This window comes from Phaenicophaeus curvirostris, chromosome 24 (genome assembly GCF_032191515.1).
Source record: "Phaenicophaeus curvirostris isolate KB17595 chromosome 24, BPBGC_Pcur_1.0, whole genome shotgun sequence".
NCBI lineage: Eukaryota > Metazoa > Chordata > Aves > Cuculiformes > Cuculidae > Phaenicophaeus > Phaenicophaeus curvirostris.
In genome coordinates this window covers 4,551,896-4,562,261 of record NC_091415.1, presented here as the reverse complement: position 1 = coordinate 4,562,261, position 10,366 = coordinate 4,551,896, and the positions used below count along the sequence as shown (strand labels likewise).

Genomic DNA, 10,366 nt, shown 5'->3' with positions numbered 1-10,366 from the left:
GGAACAGGTTGCCCAGGGAAGTCGTGGCTGCTCCATCCCTGGAGGTGTTCAAGGCCAGGTTGGATGGAGTTTGATAACCCTGATCCAGTGGGAGGTGTCCCTGCCCATGGCCAGGTTCAAACTAGATGATCTTTAAGGTCCTTTCCAACCCAAACCATTCTATAATTCCATTATTCCATGATTATGACTCTACAATTCTATGATTCTATGAACATTTGTGGGGCTAAACACGAGCTTTTCTCACCACCACATGGAGAACGTACCCAAAGCGCTTGGAGACATCGTGCTACAGGTAGCTCTGGCTTTTTATTTTCTTGCTCCTCGGATTCCTCAAGCAGAGAGGGCTGGCAGAGCGCTGGGCTGAGCTAGTTAAACCCCACGAAGCTGCCCTCACCCTTTCATCTCACCTTTCCAAGGTCTGTCGGACGAGAACAGCATCGCTTGAACTCAGGAGACTCCAGGAGACTCCAGAGTAAGACCGAGGCGAGGGTGTTTCTAAGTCTGTTTATTAATTCAGTCTGTTCTAAGTTGTACAATTATGAAAACAACAAAACGACTGCTGGAAGCCCAGGAATATTTACAATCTCGCCTTGTTGTAGTGAGGTCAGTCTATGTTCTTGCACAGATCGGTTACGTTTGGTACCACAAGATGCTTAAAATTCCAACAAATTTGAACAGATTAACAATTGTATATACAGGAAATAAAAGGAAATTCAAGTATCAAAATACAGACAGATTAAATAACATTTGTATTACAAATCAGTCCCACTGCCATACATCACAATTAGCAAAAAATGTCTACATTGCAAACTGAACTCGACTGTTCTCTGCCCTGTTAGGGAATCTCAGGTTATTCTTCCATGGGTAAGAAAAATGTTTGAGCTAGATTGACTTTGCAAGAGCAGCATGGGAAAAAAAAACCAAAAAAAAACCAACATAAAAAAAGATGAGACCTAAAAGGGACGCGTTTTGCAACAAGACAGCGCTGCAAGCACCATGCTTGCTCGAAAATAAAGATGGGATCGCACGGAAGTGATGCGAGCAGAAGCAAGTCAGGGGGAAATCCTGCTTCTAGGAACTCCTGAAGCGGGGTGGAAGGAGCATTAAAGCAACCGGCTCCACTTGAGCTGCGCACAGAACTGGACGTGTTGGGAGGGACTATTTGGCATCTGGTCTGTGGCTCCGCAGCCTCGTGGAGGTACAGACTGATCCCCAGAGGAACGTCCTGGGAGGTGCCCTATCTCCTCCCTGGGAGGGGGACAGGCACGTACCCCGCAAGAGTTGCATGATTTCCTCCAAAAAGAACAATCCCAAGCGAGTTCAAAGACAGCTACAATTGGCTTTTTTTTTTTTTTTGTAAATACAAAATTACAAGGATTAAGCAGCTTCGATTTGAGAAAAAAAAACAACCCAAAGAATAAAAATCATCCCTTCCTGTATGAAAAAAAAGACAACGACTACGCATCTTGGTTTACCTGCCTAGAGTTCTCAGCCTGGACTCACGCCATGCGCAAACCAACCTGGACTTAGAAAGGGGAGCAAGGACCCCCAGGCAGGTAAAACCGCTGATGCATTTTGAGTCAAAGTCAGATTCAGCACCAAAAATTTAGGGAGTTTTCCTCCAGACATCAAGAAACCTTGTCTGGAGGAAGAGGCAGGATGCGTGCGATGGATGGATGGGTTGGTTAAGAGATCACTGGGAGGCAGTGACTGACGTGGTCCAGGGTCAGGCTCCAGCACGCAAGTACCTTGAGAAAAACCCATCGAAATAAAAGGGGGGATGCACTGCCAATACGATTGCTTCGCCTATGAAATGAGAACGAGAGTATCTGGCTAAAGAACTGTTGGATCACTAAAGACAACCATAGGATTACACGTGGGACTGGGAAGAGCCACCAGGGCCACCAGCTCCCTTCAGATTGGAGTCTTCATCACCACGACACCTCCAAGCCAACCTTCTCAAAGCTCCTGCATGGAATACAGAAAGGTGTTGTTCCTCCTCCCAAGCAGAGGTTCAATTTGCAATCTCTCCGAAACAGACTTGTTGCCAACACACCAAATATTTACACTTACACCAGTATGAATTGCAACATATGCATAACAAGGAATGTTAGGTTTCCTAAATTCATCAACTCAATATAAAAAAAAAACCAAACAAAACATCTCCGCTTCCCCCTCCTAATCATTTACAGGTCGATGCCCTCGGGATTAGGGTTCACTTCTCGCCCAGCCTGGCTGGCTGGAGAGATTAAATGAAATCTTGACATACAGCAGCAAGTGGAGTTAAACAGGAATTATTTGAGCATATCGTTCTCGTCAAGCAGCAAGGGAGCACAGCCCCGACCCTTCCGATGCCTCTCGAGCTTCTAACGAACGTGCTGCGCTAGAGTTTTTGCATCTGAAGAATGAAAATCACAACCCTCTTAACCATCTCCCCCCTCGAGGGGAGCGGTGCTGTGAAAACACATCAGTCACAGCTAAAAGTAAGTTAAATACTCTGTTAATGCGAAAGAAAAGCACACAGCACCTTCGAGATGGTGGCATCTGGGGACACCAGGCTTAAACGGGGGCCAAGCCATCCTCAGGTTGATTTGATTTATCCCCAGGTATGGACTGTTTCTGCGTAATGCCCACAGTTTAACTCCGTATTTGTTCACCTTCTGAAACTGTCACACGAATTAAATAATGAGCTAGTATCAAAAAAGTGCTAAATCACAATTGAATATACTTAAAAAAAAAAAAAAAAAAGACAAACAACCCAACCCTTCAGGGCAGAACTGCATTTAAAAACAAGACAGGTGCACAAGAGGCTGGAGAAGGGAGTCGTCTCCAGGTTTTCAGTGCGTAAATGGGAAGAAATTGTGTCCTTGCTATAGAAATGTCAAGTATTGCAAGAGTTCTCTGTAGGGAAGCAAGTTTTGTACCATCAGTAACGCTTGGCCACAGCCACTCTGGGGTGAAAGATCCTTTGCAGACTCTTTTTTCCTTAAGTTATTTCCACTTGCTATAAAAGCACGGGGTAGCTTTGGAAACAAAAGGACACGGACTTACCCTGGAGGAAGTTATTTCCAAGAATTTGGCATTCTCTACTGTTCACCCAGAATCGAAGCAAGTTTAAGTACCGTTAGAGATGCTCACACCACTCCCACTGCTAAGACTTTCTACTGTTCTCCTTACCGGACTGTGTGGATTCTCAGTAAATAAGGTTATATATATATATATTTTTTTTTTTCCTCACCAAAAAACCTGCAGTGCTACACTTAAACCGTGAACTGGATTTGCTCTGTTATCAGTTCGCACGTTTAAAAAAAAAATTATAAAAAGAAACAGGTCGAAAGACGTTTGGCTCACACTAGAAAAGGTGACATTGCTCTCGGCCTCGGAAGTCTCAGCTTTCTAGAAATGGAGAGAGCTGCTTTTCCCAGCTGGGGGCTGGGATCCCTCTCCCCCCTCTGCTTTGGGAGCCCTCACTGAGCAGCCTCGCAGCCCCTCGGCTCAGATGGAGATGATCTTCGTGTCAGCAGGCCACTGCTTCTTAGGTCTCTGCCCCGTTACTACATTTCCGTGGTAGGAGACAGCTGCCCGGAGATCAGCTTTGCAGAGGCAAACAGAAAGGGAGATAATGGAATGAATGATTTCTGAGTCATATCAAAAACAAGCGCCGGGGAAGACGAGGCGTACGGCCAGGAGATGGGACACAACCGGGAGGGTTACGGACACAGCAGAAGCTCTGTAGCTCACAGGGTTGCCTGGGACGCAGCTGGGTTTGGACGGGCACCCTTGGAAAGGCACGTGCTCTAGGGACCTGGTTTTGGGAGGTGCTGAGGAACCTGCCCATCCCAGCTGGAGGCAGAGGGAGATGCAAGAGCCCTCTGGAGTCGGGAATACACGTGGGCTTACTCATAGAAACCATTCCACCACCGCTTTTAATTCGGTTCCTCTTTGAAGGATATATAGAAACCCTCAGGGCACTCGTACAGCTTGGAAAGATGTTGATGGAACCCACCTCTAGCTTCCCAGAGCACCTCAAGCACAGCAATATCCTGCTGACCACAACGCTCCAGCCTCTGCCTCGGGGCCTTCGAGCCGAGGAGTGCTGGCTCCATGGTATAGGAAATACATGTATTAAACCGAGCTTTCCTTTGGGTTTTGGCTTTAAGACAACCCTTTCAGTCCTCTCGTTTGGGTTCCTACCAGCCTAGCCCTTCGTTTGAAGTCAGTTTGCCGCTCAGTGCCATTAAGCCACAAACCACTTGGGAGATCCAACCCATTCCCAAGAAAGAGCTAAATAAAGATTTTGAAACATCAGATTTCACCGCAAATCTAGGGAAGCAGAAGCTTTGAGGTGATGGCTCTAAATCCCCAGCAAAACTCAAACAAGCTGCTTCAAGTCCCTATATATCAGGTGCAAATAACTCAGGGCCACTGTACAGACCGCTCCCCGCTGATGCCAACTGGAAAATCTGGGGTAAATTCTAAAAGCTATTTTGGAAATGGAGCTTTCCTGGAGATCTGGGTGCACTCCCTCCCTCACTTGTACCCAGGACGTCCACTCAGACTCATCACACAGAGGTGAGTGGGTAGTTGCCCCCCCAGCTCTCTTCATGGCTCTCTAACAGAGTCACTCTCCAAAATGGGATTTTGCAAAGATGCGAAACCTACAGTGAATTCAGACACTCACATCCCCATCCTGTACGTGGGGAAACTGAGGTGAAACGAGGGCAAATTGCACGAAGACACAGCAAGTCAGGGGGAAGCAGCACTGGGGGGCAGGAGTCCTGCTTCCCAGTGCTGTTATTCATGCGATCCTCCTCCTCAGCTTCATCTCAGTGAGAGCTGCAAACACAAGGGAAGGAATCAGGTGGGGACTGGGACTTCCACAGGGTTGTGAACGGCATTCCCAGACCTGTCCCAGCTCTGCTCTGACCTGTGCCGAGCACCCTGCCATCTCCTGCCGACCATTCCCAGTCATACGCTGGAATTGAAAGCCGCTCCTGCTGAGATGCACAGAAATGGCAACGTTTTCCTCGAGAAACAGCCAGAAAAGGCCACTGCAGGGCCACTTCTAAGTGGAATTCTCATTCCCGAGGATGGAAGGCGACTGATGTTCCAAGATCCCTATAGCCCTCGTCATGCAATGGTTTGTAGACTGCAAACAAGCTTTGGGATTGGCAGCAGACTGATTTCAATCACGTTTCTCCCTTCAGCAAAGCCAAGAACAACTGCAGCAAGGCTGCTGCGCACAGCAGAGCTCCACCTGCTTTGCCAGCCCTCCAACAGCACGGAACCCAGCCCCTCTCACACCTCTTTCCTTCCCAACGCGTGGCTAAGGGTATGTGCCTTCAAAAGTTTAACCTCTATACAATCTGCCAAGTGAGAACTACGCCCGTAGCTCACGAGGAGTTTGGTGAGTGTAAACAGGACTACGGGGAGGGCAAAATCCTACAAGAAATAAACCGCATGCAAGCAAAACTGCACCTCATTGCCGAGAGGGGACAGAGCTCACAGTGGGAACGATCACCCCCACCCCAACCAGTGCTCCCCATCAGAGCAAGTTTTTTGCTCCAGGCTTTGAGGGGAGAGGCTGTGGGCAGGGTTCCCGGGAGGGAATCTAGTGAATGTGTGTTATTTGCAGACAGCATCACAGTGGTTAGTGTCAATTCGAACGGCAGGTAAGAAGAGGGGTGAGTTCACTGGAACAGTACGCAGCCGTGGCTCAGTTGGGAAGAGGAAGATCGAGGAGGGAGTGCGTGCACCGCAGAGACAAGAGTCTCCATCAGTCCAAGGATAAGAAGGTGAAATAGGAAAAAAACCCCAAAAAAAAAAAAAGGCCTGGGGAGTGTCACGTTGCCCCAGGGATTCACAGTGCCAGAGCGAGGGGAAAGACGTGAAAACGGCAGGCGGCTTCCCGGATCCGCATCTCCGATTCCCCCAGCCTGCATCCCTCTGCACCTCCCACCTCCCACGTATCTAACAGCGCGTTACCCCTGTTTCCGAGTAAGGAGGATTCACAGTGTTCAGCAGTGATCAGGTACAAAAGCCGTTTAAGTCTACAGTCTCCTAAGCGCTGCTGCCTTGGCCGTAGTGCCTACGCGGGGCTCAGCGCGAGCAGCTGGAGGAAGAGGGAGTTTAGAAGAGCAGACAGATCAGATCGCAAAGGCACGGTTAGACACGGTGAGACGGGGTGTGTTTGCTTTTAGAAGATAGTGGTCTCATACTTAGTGCTGAGGGTCCGCTTGGAGTCCTGTTTGGGGTCCACGACCCAGGAGACGCTGGCATGAGACTGGGAGTCTTGGTCCGCTTCAGGGGGGTCCAGCTAGAGAATAAGGAGAGAAAAGGCACCTTAGGTCACCTGAGCTTCTGGGACAGAACGTGTGGGGATGCAAAGAACAGAGAGGCTGATGCTCTGCCTAGAGCCCATCCCAAAAATGTGCGGGTGTGTGGGGAAGCAGCTCCCGCTGGGGAGGCATTTGAGTCCTTCCAAGCTGAAGCCACCTCAGCCTCAACCCGGCACCCTGAGATGACCTCCTGCATCAGGCCTGCAAGCCCCGATTGCGACAGCTCCACTTCATCTCACAAATGAGCGTGAAGAACCGAGCGCTAAAAAGTTGGCACTAAAAAAAGAGGCAGAGGGGGAGAGAGGGAGGCAGCTCCAGGCAGGTGAGCTCCCACGTGATTTACTCTCCTGACCAAGCACGGCTCTTTCATCTTGTCCTCCTAAATCAGGATCCTACAGGAAGGTTAACTACACCAGAACGAGCAACGCAGCGAGTTGAGAACTGCCACTCCACATCAGCGGGGATGGATACGAGCGGTTTGTCCCCCCGGTTCATCTGAGCCCATGGAACGAGCAGGGAGGGAAGACAGCAGCGAGGCAGGACACGGGACCACAGCGAGAGACTTGGGGGGAGCGGGGAGGCAGGCAGCCCGGGTCGGTTCGGAATGGAAGACGGCAGGAAAAAGGGTAAAGACCTTAGCTCCGGGACTAACAGACTGCAGCGGCAGGTAGGAGGGGCGGTGTGTTGTGCAGGTTTGACAGTAACAACAGCGAGTGTCGGGAGGGTGCGGCACCTGAGCGGGGGGAGCAAGCAGAACACAGACAAAAGGAGACATTAAAGGAAGGCAATGGCTTAGGCAGCATCCCTGCTCCTCACTTTGGGCCAGGTTGGGCTACAGGGGCACTTCTGGGCTGCAAACTGCAGGCTGCATCAGTGATTGTACTGTGGCTCTGCAGGTTTGTGCACAGAAGCCGTGCTGGACCCAGCAAAGCGCTTAACCCCCACCTCTCCCCAGCTATTTCCACCTCTGCTCACCCTCATCCTATCAAGGGAAACCTTAAACCCGCAGTAGGACTGCAGCAGAGCCACAGACACCTCAATATCAGGCGCCGTGTCCTCAACTGGGCTCTCCCTGCTCTGAATGGAGAGGTTCAAGTGCGCAGCACCCAAGAGAAATCCCAGCTGGGACCACGCAGGTGGCACCCGGCCGCGCGCTGCCTCGCACATACGTACTGCGGATTTCCTCACGCCAGCTCGTGGTTTAGGCACCGGTTTGGAAGATTTCGTTTCGATCGTTTCTCCTGCCGCAGCACCCAAGGGTTTCGCTCTCTGGGCTTGGAGAGCCAGCTGATAGGCGACCTCAAACGCCTGCCCCAACGTGAGGATGATCTCGTACGTCAAGTTCTTTAGGGAGAGCAGAGAAAACACAAAGCTGTTAGGTAACATACCTTGTCCATCTCTTTAGAGACACAGACCTCTGCGGAGCTCATCCTGGCAAAGCCCTTCTGCACACTCAAGGCTGCGCTGAGCTCCTGCCCTGTGGTGGAGCTGGCACTGAGCTGCTTCCACACTCACACAGCGACCACCGGTGAGGCTGCTACAGCCCCACGAGCATCACAGTTTAGCAGCGTTCTGTATTGTAAAGAGAAAAAAAAAAAAAGTCCAAACATCTTGTACGGCCGATTCTGCCCAAGAATGAAAGCAAGTTCTGCTTCCACACTCTCGGTGAATTAAAAGGCTGTTAAATCAGCCTATTACACTCAATATAATTGAAAGCGTATTAGGGTTTTGTTCATGGCATATTCCCCAGGAGGGACAAACTCCTGCCCTGCTTTATTCCACACTGGAGGCTGCAGTAATGAAGCCAGACAAATATTCTCTTTGTTGACAGACCTCCAAAGTAAAACCATTTTGAGCTGGGACTTTGAAAGGAATATTTTCAGGTAAAAACAGGTACGAGAGCCCTGGAACGAAGCAGATCCTCCTCTGTGCCTCTTCTCCCAAGTGACAGGGCACAGGACGAGAGGGAATGGCTTCAAGCTCCACCAGGGGAGGTTCAGGCTGGACATTAGGAAAAAAAATTTCAGGGAAAGGGTCATTGGGCAGTGGCAGAGGCTGCCCAGGGAGGGGGTTGAGTCACCTTCCCTGGAGGGGTTTAAGGGACGGGTGGACGAGGTGCTGAGGGACATGGGTTAGTGATTGATGGGAATGGTTGGACTCAAGGATCCGATGGGTCTTTTCCAACCTGGTGATTCTATGATTCTATGAAATGAAACTGACTGATGGAACAAGTGGCTGACGGTTGGACTTGATAATCATAGAATCATGGAATGGCTTGGATTGGAAAGGACCTCAAAGCCCATCCAGTTCCAACCCTTCTGCCATGGGCAGGGACCCCTCCCACTGGATCAGGGGCTCCAAGCCCCATCCAACCTGGCCTTGAACACCTCCAGGGATGGGGGAGCCACCACTGCTCCAGGCAACCTATTCTTAGATCTTAAGAGGTCTTTTCCAACCTTAACGATTCTATGCAATCAAAGTCCTGCAGCACGCAGGGAGACAAGGTGCGATAACCCACTCACCACATCCACAGTGCTGAAGACATGGCAGTAGTGGTGGCTGGTCTGCAGGTCCTTGGTGATGTAAGCAAAGGTGCAAAGATCCTCGGGGTCCTGAGCAGCGCAGGAGATGTTCCGGATCTCATGCTCAGCAATGACATTCTGCCGGGGTCAACCACAAGCACCCGTCACCCTTCTGGGGATGGCAAATACACCCGGCAAACGGTGGTCGTAGCAAGCGTGTACTGAAGGCAGGGAGCAAAACACCTACTGGGAGGGAGGGGGTCTCCCAGTCAGACCAGTCCTAGCTCCCTCCCATAGCAGGAATAAATGGCAGCATGATCCACAAGCAGCCAGTTTGCTAGGACTTTGGCACTGAGGTAACCATCACCACCTTGGTGCTTTCCCACAGCCTTGGCGGCTCCTCAGGAACAGACGAGGCTTCTGGAGCCACTAAATGTGAGTTGCAGACCCACAGACAGGTGGGACCACTGGTCTCGTCCCTCCAGACACAAACTTCGGTGCATTTGGAGCTCACCTTGTTAGAGGCATCGATGAACTTCACCCCCTTATACGTGATGGACAGGATAATGGTCGGGATCTTCTTCATATGCTCTGTAGATTTCTTCAGAAACAACAACATTAAAGTGATCAGTGGTGAATCATAGAATCAGAGAACCGTTTGGGTTGGAAGGGACCTTAAAGAACATCCAGTTCCAACCCTACCATGGGCAGGGACACCTCCCGCTGGATCAGGGGCTCCAAGCCCCATCCAACCTGGCCTTGAACACCTCCAGGGATGGGGCAGCCACCCCTGCTCTGGGCAACTAGGGCCAGGGCCTCCCCACCCTCACAGCAAAATGTTTCTCCATAAAATCTCATCTCAATCTCCCCTCTTGCAGCTGAAAACCATTTCCCCTCATCATCCCCCTGCACTCCCTGATCAAGAGCCCCTCCCCAGCTTTCCTGGAGCCCCTTGCAGTGCTGGAAGCTGCTCTAAGGTCTCCCCCGAGCCTTCTCTTCTCCAGGCTGAACAACCCCAACTCTCTCAGCCTGTCCTCATACAGGAGGTGCTCCAGCCCTCAGATCATCCACGTGGCCTCCTCTGCACTCACTCTAACAGATCCCTCTTGTGCTGAGGACACCAGAGGTGGACACAGAGTCCAGGTGAGGGCTCAGGAGAGCAGAGTTGAGGGGGAGAATCACTTGATGACCACCCCAGCCCGCTGCCTGACAAAGACCTTGGAGGTCTTGAAAGAGGAAGAGCAAAGCCTGCTCTTGGTAGAAGCAGAGGGGAAGGGACAGGACCCGAAGTAAACCCTGCACCCCTTCCCCTAGGGAGAATCCATACATCCAGCTACGTGGAAAAGTGCTGGAGAGGGGCAATTCACCAGCAGCACAGCCTGTAGAGTGGCCTGGCTCTCCACGCTGCTCCCAGGCAGCCTGCAGGGCTTGGGAACCACAGCTTCACTGCGATCCTCCCGTTTTCCTCTCCGCATCATCCGCCACAGGCTGTGAGAAAATCCCCCC

The 10,366-nt window shown here is 50.9% G+C and overlaps 1 protein-coding gene across 10 annotated transcripts in view; it reads right to left on the bottom strand.

The window, feature by feature from the left end:
* Positions 1 to 490: 490 nt before the first annotated feature.
* The window catches only part of ANKS1A (ankyrin repeat and sterile alpha motif domain containing 1A), a 125,767-nt gene continuing 115,891 nt past the window's right edge, over positions 491 to 10,366 (bottom strand). For 2 of the 10 annotated variants that reach the window (XM_069875944.1, XM_069875948.1), the window contains 4 exons: positions 9,375 to 9,461; positions 8,861 to 8,998; positions 7,512 to 7,682; positions 4,850 to 6,316 (listed from right to left, as the gene is read on the bottom strand). In XM_069875944.1, the coding sequence (XP_069732045.1) occupies positions 6,197 to 6,316; positions 7,512 to 7,682; positions 8,861 to 8,998; positions 9,375 to 9,461 (516 nt within the window). In that variant the 3' untranslated portion in view covers positions 4,850 to 6,196. The other 8 variants (XM_069875941.1, XM_069875946.1, XM_069875942.1 and 5 more) reach the window with 7 other exon arrangements.